We start from the raw sequence: 18,925 nt of genomic DNA, 5'->3' as shown, positions 1-18,925 counted from the left end.
GCCTGATGTCAAGAGAACTGTCTACAAGTATATTCATTATAATAACATTTTTGCGTTTGTTTTGCATTAATGATTCTTATAATATCTGTGCAAACTTTGAATGTCCTTCTCTGTTTTAGAAGGTGGTGGACCCAGGAAAAGAAAATTATCTTCTTCTTCAGAGCCATTTGAGGAAGATGAATTTAATGATGATCAATCTATGAAAAAGAAGAGATTGGATCAAGTGAGTTACATTTGAATTGCAACATCAAAATTAGTTGCTTAAGCACAGAATTTGTTGAGTCTGTGGACATACTAAAAATGCACCTCAGTGAATCAGTCTTCTCTCTTACAACTAAGAAAATTTATGGTTGGATCTCATTTGTGACTGATTTTGCTTTCTTTTTAATTTATCCAGTATTAATTGCTTATCTCTGAGTTATAAAATTAACTTAAAAAAATATTCTAGTGGTGTGGTAAAGTACCTTTTGGGGAAAATATACTTTAAATTCTATTTCATAAAATTTAATAGATACATATGGTTGAACAACACTTATGTAAAACAGCTGTTGCCAGTACCAGCACCATTTCATACTCCTCAGTGACAACTACTTACAATTCTTATAGTTGACTCCTTTGATATTTAACTGCTTATCTAAAAATAATAGTGGTTATGCTTTTACTGAGTTATTCTAGTTTTCCATTGACTTTTACTTTATGGAGTAGATCTACCAAGAGGCCTCCTAGTGAATCTAGACATAGTCCTCCCTGCCTGCATCCATGACCGCACAATTTCTTTTTGGTAATCAAAATCAAACTCTGTCACCCCAGCTAGCACAGTCACCTCCGCCTTTGCCTGTGATTTAGTGATGCGTGAAGCCCTAAATAGCAGATGGCAGTCTGTACCCTAATTTAATGGGATAGTTGTTGTGTCCCTCCACAGAAGTATTCTTGCCTTGAGGACTAATAACGGTAGGAAGTAAAAATTCTGTGAGTTTTAGGTGTGAGGAACGACTAGTCTTATCCTGTTGATCTGTGTGCACAGACTTAGTCCATGTTGCCATGGCCGTTTGTATATAGACACATTGAGCATGCATCCAAGTGCGTCCAAGCATGCATCCACAGTCTTATTTTGGTGTTCAAAGAATGAATCATCTTGTCCACGTGATTATTAAAAACTCCCATGCAATAGAACGTTTGCCAAACATTCATATAGGATGCTCTTACCCTTACATTCTGTTCTCAGAAAAACTTCTAAGTCCAACAGTGTACCTCTTCCCCAATCTTCCACTCTTGTTCTTCTCCTTGGCTGTTGTCCATGGTATATCATTGATCTGTACCTCTAACCATCTTTTCTGTACAAAATGGACAGTAAGTTGTACTGCCTGAAGTTGTGTACAGTGCTGCCATCTTAAATGGGATTATATTGTAAGCAGTTGTTCACATTCATCTGGTTCTAACAGTTATGTAAACTCTGTAAAACAAGTTCAAGATTTTTCTCCCACTTTATCTGATCATAAAGAATTCTGCAAAGTGCAGTAAATATTGGTTGAAGGAGGCTTTTTTTCTTTTGCCTCCAAAAACCACCTCTCTTATACAGTCTCTTGGTAAAAATGTGTTAGCAGCTTTTATGGCTTACTATTTAAAGTGAACATTTAAGATACTAATTACTGTAATTGAAGGTGAGAATGCAGATATGGTTATAGAATTTTGGAAGAGATTTAACATTGGAGCGGCCATTGCCACCATTTTAGAAGCCTGGAGTGATGTAACAAAAGAGTGTTTGCATTATGTATCATGGAAAATTTTTCTTAATTTGTGATTCTGAAGAACTTGAACCTTCAGAGAAATTTTTAAAAATTCAGAACAAGCTGTTGGTTTAGGAAAACAGGTTGGATTTGAGGAGATAGAAAATGAAGATGTTGAAGAGCTAGAGTCCCACCCTGATGATCTAACCACAGAAGACTTGGAACAATTTGCTGCTGATGGCCATGTGGATGCAGACGATGATGATGACAGTGACAGTGAAAATCAAAAGTTTACACCATGACACATTAACAGTAAAGTTATCAAGTGTTTTAAATGTTGTTGAAAACAGTTTTACTGTTTACTTCAGCCTTGTCTTTACTGAAGATAATGGCTTTAATGCTGAACATAGTAGGAGAGTTGTTCATGGCATCCAGTTGAATCTTGAACCTAACAGGCAGCTTTATTTGTTTTATTTTTTTTCTTAAATATATATATTTTTTAATTTATTTTATCTATTCATTTTTTTTTTTGGCTGCGTTGGGTCTTCATTGCTGCACGTGGGCTTTCTCTAGTCGAGGCGAGCTGGGAGCTGCAGTCTGCATTGCAGTGCGCAGGCTTCTCATTGCGGTGTCTTCTCTTGTTGCAGTTGCAGAGCACGGGCTATAGGCGCGCGGGCTTCAGTAGTTGTGGCACGTGGGCTCAGTAGTTGTGGCGCACTGGCTTAGTTGCTCCACAGCATGTGGGATCTTCCTGGACCAGGGCTTGAACCCGTGTCCCCTGCATTGGCAGGCGATTCTTAACCACTGTGCCACCGGGGAAGCCCCAGGCAGCTTTAATATGAGAGGAGGAGGCTAGCAAAGTTAGCAGAAATTTATTGATTTTATTTATTTGTTTATTTTTAAGTTAATATTTACATTTTCAGCCATACAGCAGAGATAGCACAAGGACAATGAGTCACGCCTTTCCATAGCTATTCATTTTCAAATAACCATTCATCTACCATTTCACAATAACTCATAAGCTACAACTCTTCCAATGTTAACATCCCCAAGCAAACTTGAGTTCATATTTATTGTAGTATTTACGTATTTCTTAACCATTTAATGTGTAAAATTATGCTACCCTTTTTTTTAAGGTTTCTTCCTTTTTTAAATGTGTCACTAATGAAGTTTTTGAATGTTACACTCTAACACAATTTTTTCTCAAACACGGTAGCTTTTATTTTCATGATTTTGCATGTGCAATAATTTTTGGAAATGGATGTGTCATGTTATAGCGGAACAGATTGTAGTTGTCAGCAGAAGAGGACATGACCTTTCTTTGAAGCCATATGGGTCTCTGCCATGATTTTCCTGTTGGGGATTTCCAGAGACTTCAATACAACATCCTTATGAGCCACAGATTCTTTGGGAATCACTGCATTTACTTGCTGGTCACAAAACCCAAGTGGCAAAGGACCTTGCACCGCACCCTGGACCTGCTACAGAGCCTTGTCTTAATCTGGGCCCCATTCCTGACAGACTTAAGGGCTCTTCATAAACCGATCAGAGCGGCACACACTGTACTGAAGTATACATTGCCTCCAGGATCCAAAGAGGCCCACTGAAGTGTTGCGCCTCTCTCTCAGAGGCACCAGGGCCAGCCATTTGTCTTTTTTTTTTTTTTCCCAGAGTGGAATTTGCAGCATGCTCCAGATTGGACCCCTGTATAATTCATGAAAGTGGTGGGCCCAGGATTTGAGGGTGGTTATTTTCTACTCTAGCATGCATGTTTCTTACTAAGGCCATCTAAAAATAGCCACTGCTTCCTGCTTATCAAGTCCAATCTGTGTGACGTCTTCAGTATAGAGGATCAAAGTGATATACTGTGGACTGTGCAGAACTATCAAAGTCCTTGAGTACTATTTTATGAAAGAGAGATGGAGATTTACCATAGCTCTGAAAGCAGTGAAGGTGTATCCATCGCTGACCCTGCCCAGACAAAAGCAGACTGCTTCTGCTAGTCTTTTCTAATTACTGCTAGAATAATAGTCTCGTAGTTATGTGGATTTTCTCTAGTAAAAATAGCAACTGGTATAGCAGCTACCAGTTGGGGTTGTCACCTGTTTGTTTATGATAATCTGAACTAATTCTCTGTGACCCATTCAGCTTTTGTATAGGCCATGGAGGCACATTACCCTGGGATCTGGGATGGTGGAGTCAGTCTCTGCAGTCACCTCAGAAATATGGTGGTCCTGCTGCTGCTTCTTCAGAGGGACAATGCTAGTAGTGCCTTAGATTTGGTATTTTCTACAATTATGGCCCTTAATCCATGGGTCAAGGAGCTAATGTGGGGTTTCTGGCAGTGACAAATTTGTCACTTGCAACTCTGCATTCTGAAACCAGAAAAATAACCACAGGATTGATTCGTAACCCCGGGACCCACTAAGACGATTTGAGCCCAAAGGTTGTGTATCACCTGGCTTCTGTAAAGCTCAAGCATAACCACTGGACTGCATAGGTATCTTCAGTCACCAGGTATTAGCAGAGCTGATAGAAGTGTGGGGTCCGCGAGCGAAGAGCAGATCGGCACACGACCTACTGAGTGTTTAATTTGTGCTGCCACATATTTAATTCCCAAAAGATATTTACTGTTTTCCAAATATTTTAACTTTTTTTCTTTAGGTGAAATTCACATAGCATAAAATTAACCATTAAAACTTCAGCGGCATTTAGTACATTCACGGTGTTGTATGACTACCACTCCTATCTAGTCCCAAAACATTTTTATCACCCAGTAATAGCATGCTGTATTTTTTAAGCAGTTTCTCCCCATTCTCTTCTCCCCCTAGCCCCTGCCAACCACCAGTCAGTTTTCTGTCTCTGGATTTACCGATTCTGAGTATTTCATATAAATGTAATCATAAAATATATGACCTTTTGTGTCTAGCTTCTTTCACTTAGCTTGATATTTTTGAGGTTCATCCATGTTGTAGCATGTGTCAGTACTTCATTCCTTTTTTTAGGGCTGAATAATATTCAATTTTATGTGCATACTACAATTTGTTTATTCATCCTTTGATGGTGTTTGACTCATTTCAAATCATGAACGTGCTATGTGAACGATTAAAGTTTAGGAAACGCTTAGGTAATGGAGGAATACTGATCTAGGGTTAGACGCCTAAGTTTCTATTTGTACCTCAGCTGGTGATTGTCCAGCTGTGACCTTTAAAAGGATTGTTCTTCGAGTTTCAGTGTCTTCATCTGCAAAGCGAGGATGGCGGTATGAATTTTTGATGGCTTTGAAATGCTTTCTCCAAATATTAATGTTTTATTATTCCCCTGCTCAAAATCCTCTTGCTTTCTGAATACTGACTGACCTCAGTTTGGCACTCCAGACCTTTAAGCAATATTAGCACTGGTTTAATTTTTCAGCTTTATAGCATATCCATGGTCTCTGTGCTCCAACCCACACAGGCCACTTACTATTACAAAAACACATCTAGTTGTCTTCTTCCTACTCCTAACTTCCATACCATCTTATGTCTCTGTCGTGTGGAACTTCATCTTATTCCTGTGTGCAAGAAAGGTATCGCTCACAATTTAGATACTTCTCTCTTAGTGAAAGAAAAAAATAGTATTGTTGTTGGATAAGAAAGGAGGTAGAAGAGAAAGTATGAAACCGTGCTTTTCTCTCTCATGTTTGTATAGCATGTGGTACAGTTCTTAGCAAAGTAGATAAATGCTTTTAGATTGACTAAAATGCAAGATTTTTCTTATATATGAACCCAAGGAATCTTTTTTTGTTTAAATGTGGAATTTTAACCAGTTTCTTCAAATGAAGTTAAGTGACAGAGGAAAGAGATAGTGTGTATGAGTAGCCACAGTTATTCCCAAATTAATGTTTAATTTATATATTATTTAGTTTTGTATACGTTTCTTTGTCATTGTGTCACTTTTGTTGTGACTGAGCAGTTAATATTTAAACCATTCAAGACTGAAGTAAAAGTAAACTTTTTTTCTCTCTGTATTTGAAATTTGTAGAGGATATGAAATTGTCGGCATGGGTGAGGTGGTTTGGTTGGATTCGGTTCGGTTTTTGCCATTGGCTTGGAGAGACTTCCATATACCTGAGTTATTTCAAGTTAGTTTGAGGATCATTCTAGTTGTTTTAGCAGATTTAGCTCATTTTGAGCATCGTATGAGTGAAGTGTGAGTTATTGGATATGTAGTCAAGGTCTTTTGAGTGATCTTAAGCCAGTAATATTTTTTATCCTTAAGATATAAATTTGTCAATTTTCGCGTGAACAAAAAGAAACATTTTTGGATTCTTGATCGAATGTGAAAACTTCCAAATCAAGTCAAAATACAAATGTGATTGTCTTAAGACTGTTGTTATTGATGATATCTTAAATTGGTTCTCTTTTTTACCTCCCCATTAGGGAGAGGAATCAAATGAGTCTGCAGAATCTAGCAGTAATTGGGAAAAACAGGAAAGTATTGTGTTGAAATTGCAAAAGGAATTTCCCAATTTTGATAAAGAGGTGAGTAGTCATGTGCAGAAATTTAATCAGTATGTACTAAATGTTTGTATTACAAAATAGTCTTTTGAGGTCAACCATGTGAAAAGCTTAGGGTGCGTTTTGCACTTTTCTGATTAAATATTCTTACTTACCAATATTATAAAATATCTTTGTACTGCTAGTTTACATTGTTTATTTACCTTATTTGCTAACTATAGTATCAGCATTATAACGGTAACATCATATAATCATAACAAACATAACTGTAGTACCAACTGTCATCTCATATAAAATGCAGATCCTCTACAAAGCCATCTATAATCCCAAGTCACTTGTTTTAGCTTTCTTTGTATTCTCATCCTTTAAATTTTTCATGAAGAATTTTAAAGTGTAATACTATATTTCAGTGTCTTAATAAGCTTTGGTGTATTTGCTAGATAGTAAAAATACTTTCAGAGTCAGTAAAGACCCATGCCAAGCATGCCAGTGCTAAAAGTGCCTGTGTTTAATCACCTTATTGTACTTGAAAACACATTATTTGTTTAACATTGGGACTACATTTACACTTGTATTGATTTATTCAGGTATATGTACAGGTAGTACATCTGCTAAATTCTGATGAGCTGAATGCAAAGTCTTGTTGCTCTACTGGTTCTTTGCATATGTTCAAATTACATGTTTTGAAGTTGGCAGTTTATAAAAGCCTATCTGCATGTTGCAGTTTAATTGAGCAAACAGTTTTTCATACTCTAGTGTTCAGAGCACCTCATAGCAAGAGTAGAAATGCAAAAACTATCAAGCTTCCTTCCCTTTGAAGAAATTTATGAAAATGAAATTAAATATACAGAAAGCATTTGTAAAGCAACATAAAAAGTGTGAAATAATCAGATATGAATTCAATTAAGTTTTCAGGTGATTTACTTATTTTTAAAAGAGTGTAGAAGTTTTCAACAAGTTGTTAATTTTAGATTTTTAATAAAAGGATCAATGACTTATTTCTAGGAGTTAAGGGAAGTACTCAAGGAACATGAATGGATGTACACAGAGGCTTTAGAATCTTTAAAAGTGTTTGCGGAAGACCAAGGTAATTATCTGTTCTTTGTCATTACAGAAAATTCATACTTCCCAATATATTATATCTTAGTATATAAGAAAATAGTAAACCTATTAGCTAATAACCAGAGAATGGGATTGCATGAGATGTTAGAAACCAGTTCCCAAATATTTGGCCTGTTCTTTACTGCAGTGTAGAATGAAACAATAAACATTTTTTTCTATTTGGCTAACTTTTTTTGATAGTTAAGTCTACTTATAAACTACCATGTTTTATTGAGTACAAAAGAAACATTTTTTTTTTTACATTTTAACAGCTCTTAGTCTGGTGTCTTATAATCACTGTAACGTAGATGTCCTAGTCTGCACTTACATGAATATCAAAAGCACCAGTATCAGAAACTTATGCTTATCACTGGCATGGAAGACAGTCCCTGATCCCATAGTGGAACATTTTTAACACTAGGAACCAAAGGGTAGAGAAGTAGTGGGGAGGAGTTGAATCACACATGTTTAGTAACATCCTTAAGTAGAAATCAAGTAGACTAGCTCTTCTTAATTGCAAAGCCAGCTTTTTAAAAGGCCAACACAATGGCTTTAGGTTTTTTGTTGTTTTTTGTCTGTTTTTAATGAATTATTTTAGGAAATGCTACACAACAAATGCTCTTGATGGCACAGAGAATGATATTGTGTGGAGAAAAGAAAACCACCAATATCACTAATTCTGAGTCTGAAAAAAGATTCAGAAGGTAAAGATTATGAATGTGAATAAATGTGAAGAATATTCAATTTATTTTGCTTATTTTTTAATATGTGTACAAGAATGAATGTATGATAATATGCAAGTCTAAAAGCTCTTTGACTAAGTAAAACGTAAATATTCTAAATAACAAAATACTGTGTTATAGAGAAACTGTATTTCTTACTAGTACATAAAATAACAGTGTACCTTCGATCACGGGCATCTTAGAAATCCATGGAATATGATAGCGTAATCAGTGATAAAGTAGTGGTGCTTTTTAATAACATATTTAAATGATTTTTGGTAATGATGAACCTAGAATAGTGGGGATGGGTGATGGAAAAATTAGTTATGCTATGGATAGTTTTAATTTAGGATGAGCATTATTTTTGCTGCACTCATCAGTTTTGGCCTGGGGGTGGGGCTGCTAAGTAACATCTGGGACATCTTATGTATGTGCAGCTGCCATTTATAGTCTCAGGATCTTTGATAGAAAATGAGGATTTATATTTAATTTGTTTAAAAAAAGAAGTTGTCACCTATTTTTGAAACTATTTCAATTCATTGTATAACTTCAAATTCTACTTCAGTATTTCTCTTTAAAGTATATCAAGATTTAACAATAAATTATAGTTGAATTCCGTATTAAAAAAAGCATGAATACTTGTTTAAATAATTTTCTTACTTGAAGTTTTATTTAATTTTATCTTTAATGTAGTTATTTAATTTATATTAGTTTATATTTAATTTATATCTTTCTAATGTAGTTATTTTTGTCTTTGTACACAGATATGCAATATGCTTCACCAAGTGAGTTTCCAAATGGAAAAGAAATTTCTTCAAGAAGTCAAAATTATCCTAAAAATGCAGCTAAAACAAAACTGAAACAGAAATGTTCCATGAAACCACAAAATGGTTTTAACAAGAAACGTAAAAAAAATGTATTTAATCCTAAAAGAGTTATTGAAGACTCTGAATATGATTCAGGTTCTGATGTCGGTAGTTCATTAGACGAGGACTATAGTAGTGGTGAAGAAGTGATGGAGGATGGCTATAAAGGTAAAATTCTTCACTTCCTTCAAGATGCTTCAATTGGTGAACTTACTTTGATTCCTCAGTGTTCTCAGAAAAAGGCTCAGAAGATAACAGAACTCCGGCCCTTTAATAGTTGGGAAGCTCTGGTAAGGCTACATTCTTTTTTTTTCCCCTGTGTGTGTGTATTTAATTCACAGTACCGTTTATAGTCAAGGTATCTTCAGCCCAGGGAAGCATAGATGGGTGGCCTTATCCTGTGTAGAGTCAAACATTACTTTCATTCTAAGCCAATAGTATTTCAAATAGTGTCATATGACCTAATTTTGAATGAATTAAGGGGTGATTTTCCTGAAAAACCCCAAGCGGATTGGCTGGGCATACTGTCACTCATTCTTTTGCATAGAAACTTGGTTCATTTCACTGCAGAAGAAGAAATTAGAGCTTACATTTAGGAAGGAGTTGTTTGCTAGCCTGTTCTGATCTGTTACTACTGAGACACAGTGCAGAAAGCAAGAATGTGGCGGAAGTTTTACTACAACTACTTGAAGAGCAGTAGCAACGTCCAGGGGAGCTCCATGATTTAAAATGCCAGCCTAAGTGTTTTATGCTTCACCACAAAAGAAGCAATTGTTTATTTTATTTTTCTTTTAAAAGTGACAGCTCAGTCTCTAACATGTTTTTCTTGGTTAAACAACACGGCCATTTTATGGAGTGTAGCAGGCTGCAGCGTTTTTAATTGGAAAGATAGAAAAGTGTGTGGAAGCCTAGAATTCAAGCGTTAGGTGAAGGGAAGGCATAAGCACTGGTAAGTACACTTTGCATGATCATTTTCTGGAATTTCATTTCCTGTAAACAAGTTTTATCTAAAATACCTGTATTTTGAGTTTCATAAATGTCAACAGTCAGCAAATCTTACTCATACAGAGAAATGTAAGAACTCTGTCTTTTAAAGTTTGCTTCATATTGTGAAAATGTGGGCTTTTATAGCGTGGATTCTAAACAGGCCCTCCTGTGAAAGCAGTATGGATGATTTTTTACAGCTTTAGAATGTGAAGTCACATCAATAGTGACTCTTGATGTTTTATAAATTTTTAGGAAGTTTTATTCCCTAACTTAGGGAGTAAAGTTGCTTTGTGATTAATCTTATACTTGGGACAAATCTGTGTGAACCTAAATTCCCTTGATGAGTATCTTGAAGTGGCAGGGCGGGAACATCCCTGAACAATGGTTGTAAATAGCATTTTCTACAAAATCAAAATATTTGAAAAATATAGAAACATTACTAGTGTTTCGTGGCTTTAAAAATAAATAAATAAATAAATAAAGATACTCGTTTTGCCTAAAAGCCTTTGCTTTTCCAGAGAACATCTGTCAAAGCAGGCCCTTTCAAAACTTGTTCGGCTTTGCCTAAGTGATTTATTTGTTAAAGTATTTGCTGACGGGCATTCTTGTTCTTCTTCTCTTCATTTTCTTCTTCCTTTTAATCTTTAATGGTCTCCTGTGTCACGACAGAGTGGGGTTGCTTGGGCTTGTTGGGATTCTGATTTACTTAATGAGGAGTGCAGTTATCTGCACCAGTGTGTTTAGTCACTGTGACTGCTTGCCCGCATACCTTATAGTAAAAGTAAATTATACCGGAGTTATATGTGCCAGATGCTTTCAAAAATATTCAGCAACTTAACATGTAGAAAGCGTATTTCCCCTACTAACTAATTGGCATAGTTTAAATTAGTCTTGACGTGAATTTGGAGATTATGCATTATCTACTTAAACCTCCTATAGCATCTTGTCCTCTTTCTGAAAGTTGAATACAGAGACTATTTTTGCTAGCCATTCATCTGAGTGTTGATTATTTTATGTAACAGTTAAAAAGTAAACTTGCCACTTGAGTTTAGCGAATACAGGGCTTAGCTATTCTGAAAAAGTTAGTAAATACAAGTTCCTGGAAATGAACAGTTTAGCAAGTCAGTGTATATGAGCTTTAAGTTTTAATTTGTTTAGAACTTTCAGCTTCTACTTTGATTTACTTTAGGATTTTGAATATGACTGATTTAAAGATCAATTTAATGTCTTAAAGTCATCAAAGGAAAGGTCAATATTATGTACATTTTGGTAAAAAATATATATATATTATATAATTAACTCCTTCCCTATTAATCAGAGAGGCTTGCTAATGTACCTGTGAACTACTTCAAAAATAAACAAAAGAAAAAGCATTTACTTTTGTTTTCATAGCTACTGTTTTTAGAAATTCTTAAGAGAATTAATTGAAATTTTAATTTTGTTCGTCAGTCATACTTTAATGAAAATTACAAGGCATTATATATTAAGAACAACGTGCAAATGTCTAGTAAACTCTTAACATTATTGTTGAATCTTAGTTTAGTCTTCAGGATTGGGGAATTTGGCAGAACTTTAAAGCTCATTAATATTTCATTACAGTGCATACTGAGCCAACAAATCAAAGTAAACACATATATTTTCATTGTGATTTTTTGCTAAAACAGAAGTCTCCATAACGTTGATAGGTTAAATGTAATCATTGGTATTTCATTGTGTTATTTTATTATAAAATTAATTTGAATGTGAAAATTATTTTAGCAGTGCCTTTTAAAACAAAAGTTGAAAAGTTGTACATTATGATTATGACTTTATTGTCAAAGAATTACACTTTTAAAATGCTCTGAGATATTCTAGTCACCCTTATTTTATTTACATGAGGAAAATTTGGTTATTTAATAAGTTCTTTATGTTGAGGGTATTTATGTTTGCAGCTTTATACCCTTTTTAAAAATCAAAATCTAAATAGTGTTTGTCAGATTTTCTTCATAATTTTTCCATTTCTCTTATTTTTCTGCTTCATAGCAGTAAAGTATGTGCTTATGGTAAGAAATCACATCATTAAATCATGCAGACTTTGGAAACAAAGCCAGCCAAAATGTCATTAGTTTAAAAATGTGTACTGTTAATGTGCTAAAATTGGGGTTTTTATTGCCAGATTTCACACATTTGATGGCATCAGTTCACCAAACACTTACTGAATTTTTATCTAGCTTTGTGCAAAATAGGGTGGAGATGCTATTACGTCTATGATAATCTTACTATGTTGCATCTTTGTACTTTAATCAGAATCGTGTATACTGATCAAATCAAGATTCATGAATAGCTCATTCATAAATAGCTCAATCTAAAAATTTTTCATATATGCACTTACTTCCTTAACATTTAGATCAGCATAAATGCAGTTTTCTTTGATTGTTAACCAAGCGACCCGGGTTCACCTCGTGTGGAAACATGACTCTCGTCACTGCGCTGCTCCCATCCACCAGTAACTTAGGCCACAGGTTTTCTTTTCTGCTTTATTGTAAAATGTCTGTCTAAATGTGTGACTCGAAGAATTGTAATGCATACTACTTCCTGATAGGGTGGCTCCCGTAAAGTGTGTGATTACTGTATCCAGGCTTTGTTTTCATTTTTGTAAGTTTGATAAATATTTATTTTAAAATTATAAATGCATTTTGAGTACTTTGTAGGCTGCTCCCAGGTATTTATAGTATTTAAGACTCCTGTCCTCAATAATGTTACTTCTTAGGTGGGGAATTAAATCTGCTTTTAAACAATTTCCCCCTTCCTATAGAAATTCAAAATTATTTGTATTGTAAGAGTGACACTTGGTGGCAAGAGATAGGTACTTCAGTCTGTGACTGTTTTAAAAAGATAAAGACCTTAAAGTAATACTTGACTTTTTAATCAAAGAGATAGTAATCAGGGCCATGTTGATGTTCTTTTTTCATGTAATTATCCAGTTAAGTAGCAGTTACTTTTTTTCTCTTTTTTTCCCTTTGAGAAAATAGCTTTATCATTTTTTTGAAGAACGATTTGTTTTCTTTGTCTAAAATTGAAACAGTACATGCGAGACCAAAGAAGAAAAGTTTAGCCAAAATTCTACCGAAGATAATCCCCACTTAAGACTTTATTTAGCATCCATCTGTTTATGAATATGTTTGTATATTTCATATTATGTGATTAGGATCGTATTTGCTGTGCTCATCAATAACTTTAGATTTACTAGTGGATCCCGCTTACAGAGTACTTTGTATTTCTTAGGTCTTGTTTTAGTGAAGCTGAGTAACTTACAGGATTGTTAAATGCTTTTTGTCTTCAGAAAGCAGTAACATAACAGTAGAGTGTTCTTACACCTTTCCTTAGGGGCAGACACCCATTTTCCCTGCCCCACACACACCTAATAAAAATGTTTTGGAATTAAATGTTGGGCTTTTTTTAATGTTTTTATTTTTTTATTATTTATGTGTGTATTTAGATCAACAAGTTAAAAAATTCTACAGGCTTGTTCTCCCTGAAAATCCATATCCATCCCCTTCTCCAGCCTATTTCCTGTACTACAGATAACTGCTTCTACATCTTCTGTCTGATTCTTATCACTTCCATATCTAGGAATATAAAGATAATGCTTTTTTAAAATTTTTCAGTTGCAGGCCTTATCTTTTGACATGACACAGACATTATAGCATTGTGGTAGGATTAGCTCTCTTCTCGCTGTCTGTCTCACCTCACATGCCCATTCCCCAGTCCCCAGTCCCCAGTCCCCAGTCCCCAGTCCCCAGTCCCCAGTCCTATCAATATGTTAATAATGTGGTAATTTTGAAAATCATTTTTTAGTATCTACGTTGTTAGACTATGCAAATGCCTTTTATAGCTGAGCCATGTAATATACTACATGATTACTTTTTTTCCTTGCTCAGCATTTTGTTTTCCCTACTTATTAGTTGTCTTGGTTTTTCTGTTTTCTTAGTTTTGTATATACTTATTACTTCAGCTCTAAACTCTTCCCTAGTTGTCTAAATTTCCCCTCAGTTTTTAGACACTTCAGATATTTTATCAGTTTCATCTTCTTGAAAAAGTCTCTTCTGGAGTCTTATGACCTGTGGTAGGGGATCAGCTGTGATATTGTAATCTCATTTCCCCAACATCCTGAGAAATGTTGTTTTTCTCTCTGTGTTGGTTCTCTTGTTTCGGGATTCCATTCATGCCTCTTAATTTATTCCCTTGGTTTTGTAAATACCATACATGAGGGTGGGTAAATAATATAGTGGAGCTAGATGGCCTGGTTTTGAATCCCAATTCTGACATTTTCTAGCAACTTACAAGACCTTAAGCAAGTTCTCTCTCTGTTCCTGTATTTCTTCCTCTCTAAGTGGAGTGTAATTATGGTACTGACCTCTGGAGAAGGCTAAGGATTAAATAAAGTAAGTGCCTGTTCAATTGTCTGTCTCCTAAAAAATGTTAGCTGCAGATATCCACAATATTTTGTGTTGGAAGTGTTGTATATGTTATTAGTGAAATGTTAAGAAACGATTATAGTTTTCTACTCTCCCCCAAAATCAGTTCTAGTCATATTGAGTCAAACTTTTTTGGATCAAATCATTTTTCTCTCTCTCTTTTTTTTAACCCCCTCTGTGCTTTTAAACAGATTTATGACTGGTTACATTACCCACAATATATTAAGACTACATTTTTCAGCCTCCCTTTGGCAGTTTGACAAATTCCTGTCCAGTGAGATGTAAGCAGAAGTATACCATGATTTTTGGAAAGTGTCCTTAAAGGATCTCTTCTTCCTGTTGGTTGAGATGTCAGTGTGATGAGGACTCATATGTTGAGGATATTGAAGCAACAAAGTAGAAGAATTCTTGATTTTGGAACCACTGTACCAGATCTGAACTGCCCCCTGGGGTCTTCATTTACACGAGAGAGAAATAAACTTATGTTTTAGTTAAACCCCTGATGTTTTGGGTTTACTGTCAGCCATAACTGAACTTAATTCTAGCAAATTTATCAAACAATGAAACTTTTTCCTCGAAAATCTGTCTACTGATGTCGTGCATTTATGAACAGTGTATCACTACTAGATAGATCTAAATTCTAAACCAGCAGCAATAATTTGGATCATCTCTAATGTTGGTTGGCTTGTATGGAAAGAGGGTAAAGAGAGTGGGAAGCCTCAGGGAGTTAAATTGAAACTTTGACTTCAGAAATAACCAAAATGTCAAGTTCATTAAAAGTCTCAGTCAAACTGTTGCAGCATCATGAAGTAAGAGTTGCTTTTTGCACACCCCTTCATTGCCCCTACAAAAGTATCAAACATAAAAATTAGAATACTAAATGAACCCTCATGTACTCATCACCAGGTTCATTTACCAGCTTATGTCTGATCTTGTTTCATCTGTCCTCTCCGTCCCCCCCTCCCCACCTCCCTTTCCCTCTCTCTCTCTCTCTCTCTCTCTCTCTCTCTCTCTCTCTCTCTCTCTCGCTCGCTCGCTCTCCCCCTCCCTCCCCCTCCCCCCTTCCTGTAATATCTTTGGTGAAGAAACTGGATCATTTGTTCTATAGCTTCCCACTCTGGGCTTTTCTGGTTATATTTTCTGTGGAATTAGGATTAGAATTAAATGCTCCCATCAGTACTATTACATGGTTGGTGATATGGTCTTTCATCAGGAAACGGTAATGTCTGGTTGTTTCTTTTTTTTCTAATGTATGTTTCTCTCTTACTTCTGTAGGTTCTGACATACTGAATTGATCTTCTTTGAGTCAAAACAGTTCTTTCTGATTTCTGGATTTCCTAGATCCTAGATTATATTACTCGCCTTGTGAAAAGTACCCATGAAATTTTGTTTTTTCCCTTATAATACCAGTTGTTAAGACTTAAAATTGTATGTTGCATGTCTTTCCCAATGACTATAAACCACACGAGGACAAGGGACTATGTCTGTATACCAGGTACTTTCACCATCCAGGTTAGTACTTAACTACAAAAGAAAAGAAAAGAAAAAAAAAACAACACAGTAAATAGCAATTGGTTACAGAAAAAAGGGTTTTTGTTTTTTAACTTTTTATTTTACATAGGAGTGTAGCCGATTAACAATGTTGTGATAGTTTCATGTGCACAGCAAAGTGACTGAGCCATGTGAATACATGTGTCCATTCTCCCCCAGACTCCCCTCCCATCCAGGCTGCCACATCACGCTGAGCAGAGTCCCCTGTGCTGTACAGCAGGTCCTTGTTGGTTACCCAGGTTACCCATTTTAAATATAGCAGTGTGTACGTGTCAATCCCACCCTTCCCCCCTGTGTTTTTTAACTTTTAAGGTTTTTTTTGTTTTGTTTTGGGAAGTACTAGTTTTAGTGAAAAGAGAAGAGCATAGACTTTGGAATCTTTTATCCTGCTTTGTGACCTTGGAAATTGAATCTTAGTTTATTCATCCAGAACTGGTGATCTTGCAGTTGTGAGGACTTAATGAGTTAGTGAATAAAAGACACCTAGTAGTTTCTGGCACATACAAGGCACACAATATGTGTTCCTTCTTTTTTTTTTCCGGTTATGCTTGTTGGTTCTCTCACACACATAACATGTCGCAAACACACATACCCCACAATAGACATGAGATTGGTTTTTTGGCCTATAATTTGGGGGTTCCATTTAAAAATAAAAATATTTTAATTAAAAGTTCTAGTAGAACCTCATTAAAATCTTCAAGGCACTGATTCTTACATAGCCTGTTCTTTATGTGTAAATCTTTTCCCTGGAAAGTACAGAGTGGGAGGTTACATTGTGATTATGAATGTTGTCCTCGTGAAAATACAAAGTAGTGTACAAATCACTTTTTATTTCACAATGCCATTTTGTGGCATGCTACGTTTTTGGTTTGTTTTGTTTTTTATTCCTGCAGTACAGTAATAACATGGCTTTGGAATAGATGAGTAAGTTTCATTTCTACCAACCTACTCTAGATTAGATATGAAAAATACATGTTATTATAAACTGCATTTTTTATGAAATTTTCTTAGTATATCCTCTAAGTATTGAATTTCTACTGCTTGAGCTTCTCTGTGAACTTAGAAATACTGTGTTCATGGGGATTATTTAGAGTTGTTAATGAGATTCTTGTCATAACTTGAAAGAACATGCTAAATACGATACCATAAATCAAAACCATGTGTGGCTTTATTCTAACAGATGGTTTTAGTTTAGTTTCCTTTATTCTGTTCTGGATTATGGTATTTTTCTTTTTGCCCAACAAACAGCTTTCAAATAGCTACTGGGCTTTTTTCTAATCCTTTACACTAAAAATATTTTTTTGTACAGTTCTTCAGGATATATTTTTTTCAGCTATCTATTTGGGAAAATTCTAATTCTGTTACAGCTTTTACCTTGTAAAGTATTCAGTGTCTCCTTTAGAAAAGTAAATACAAATACATTTTGAAAGAAATTCTGAGTTTTCATACAAACCCATTTATACAAGTCTTGTATTGAAATTGATACTATTCTTAAGTTTTATCAAATTATTGAATTGGTCACGGTATACTTTTGATTCACGCGATATCTTTCCAAGTAGTAGTAGTCTCAGTTTAGAGTAAAATATCAAGTGACAAATAATAATTGGAGTTTTGAAAGCTTGAGGGGTTGTACTTTGATGATAGATAGGGCAAAGTATGTTTTAGGAAAATTAATCTTATATTCATAGGAAGTGACAAAAATGGAGGCAAGAGATCTAGTATGCAGTTTTTATATTTGGCACTATTACCTTTGGTAATAGTCATAAATCCGAGGTTTTGAAGACAAAACCTGATAGGAGACATTAACAATTACTTTAGAGTTTCTCCCGTAAGAGAACAGCTACCAGGGTCAAGGTAGCAAGCTTGGGATTGTGCGTTTTGAGGAGAAAGGTATGTTTTATTTCAACATGATGAGTTTGAGGTGACAGTAGGATTTATCAAACTGAAACGTGAGAATGCAAATGCAGGTTCTCTTCACATTTGATTAAGGTCATTAGTAAAAGTTTAACAAACTTTTTTCCCTCACAGAGAAAGAAATTGGCTCCCTATTTACTAGATCTGAACTGTTAAATTATTTTTCTTTTCATGCCATAGTTCACAAAGATGTCCAAAACGAATGGCTTATCAGAAGATTTGATATGGCACTGTAAAACACTGATCCAAGAAAGGGATGTAGTTATAAGGCTTATGAACAAATGTGAAGACATTTCAAATAAATTGACAAAACAAGTTACCATGCTCACTGGAAATGGAGGTGGATGGAACATAGAACAACCCTCCATTCTAAACCAAAGGTAATACTTGTTGTATGTACCTATTCATTATTTTATCTCAGTTGTATAAAAATTTTGAATTTATTCCTGTATTGTGCCTAGGAAACTTAAATGTGGACATGGTAGGAAAACTAATGTTTAAAAGGGAAACCCAGGGTTTCCTGTAATGGCACGTAAGTGGTATATGAATTGTTTTTCACTGATCGCCACCCCCTCTCCCCGCAGTCAGGATATTTTACTCCATTATCACATTGTAAATTAGAGGGAGGAGATATTATGGTCTTATATAACCTATGTTTTCCTTGTCTGATGACAGATAATTTCATATATAATCACAGAAACTGAAGAGGTGGTTTTAGGTACCTCTTTACTTAATTTAGTGCTTCAGAGAGTCGGCTGCTCAACTGCATCAATGTAAAAATTTGTCTTAGTTCCATTTCTTTTTGCTCATAAGTGAAATGATTGAAGTATCCTATACATGTGATTAAATGCTTTCAAAAGCCCAAAATTTTTAATCTTTTTGAGGTAAAAACACATAAAAATTGAAAAGGACACTTTTATTAAATAGATTATATAAGGAAAAATTATAAAAAGTGTATATTTAAAAAGTATATTACCCGAACTGCTACTGTCAGTAAAATACCTGGTCCAAGTTCTTGCAAAAAATAAACACTAAATTATTTTCACTAAAAAATTTGTCCAACAGCCAGAACGTATGAAAACGGCGTTTTGTAATTGTGAA

The 18,925-nt window shown here is 35.0% G+C and overlaps 1 protein-coding gene across 4 annotated transcripts in view; it reads left to right on the top strand.

Annotated features, from left to right (window-relative positions):
- The window catches only part of SMARCAD1 (SWI/SNF-related, matrix-associated actin-dependent regulator of chromatin, subfamily a, containing DEAD/H box 1), a 67,805-nt gene that overhangs the window by 30,894 nt on the left and 17,986 nt on the right, over positions 1–18,925 (top strand). For 3 of the 4 annotated variants that reach the window (XM_061191712.1, XM_061191711.1, XM_061191714.1), the window contains 5 exons: positions 120–223; positions 6,149–6,250; positions 7,232–7,313; positions 8,814–9,205; positions 18,005–18,204. In XM_061191712.1, coding sequence (XP_061047695.1) covers positions 120–223; positions 6,149–6,250; positions 7,232–7,313; positions 8,814–9,205; positions 18,005–18,204 — 880 coding nt within the window. The remainder of the gene's footprint in view (positions 1–119; positions 224–6,148; positions 6,251–7,231; positions 7,314–8,813; positions 9,206–18,004; positions 18,205–18,925) is intronic. The other variant, XM_061191713.1, reaches the window with a different exon arrangement.

This window comes from Eubalaena glacialis, chromosome 5, assembly GCF_028564815.1.
Source record: "Eubalaena glacialis isolate mEubGla1 chromosome 5, mEubGla1.1.hap2.+ XY, whole genome shotgun sequence".
Classification (NCBI taxonomy): Eukaryota; Metazoa; Chordata; class Mammalia; order Artiodactyla; family Balaenidae; genus Eubalaena; species Eubalaena glacialis.
The sequence above is the reverse complement of the archived record's forward strand: the minus strand, read 5'-3'. Positions and strand labels throughout refer to the sequence as shown.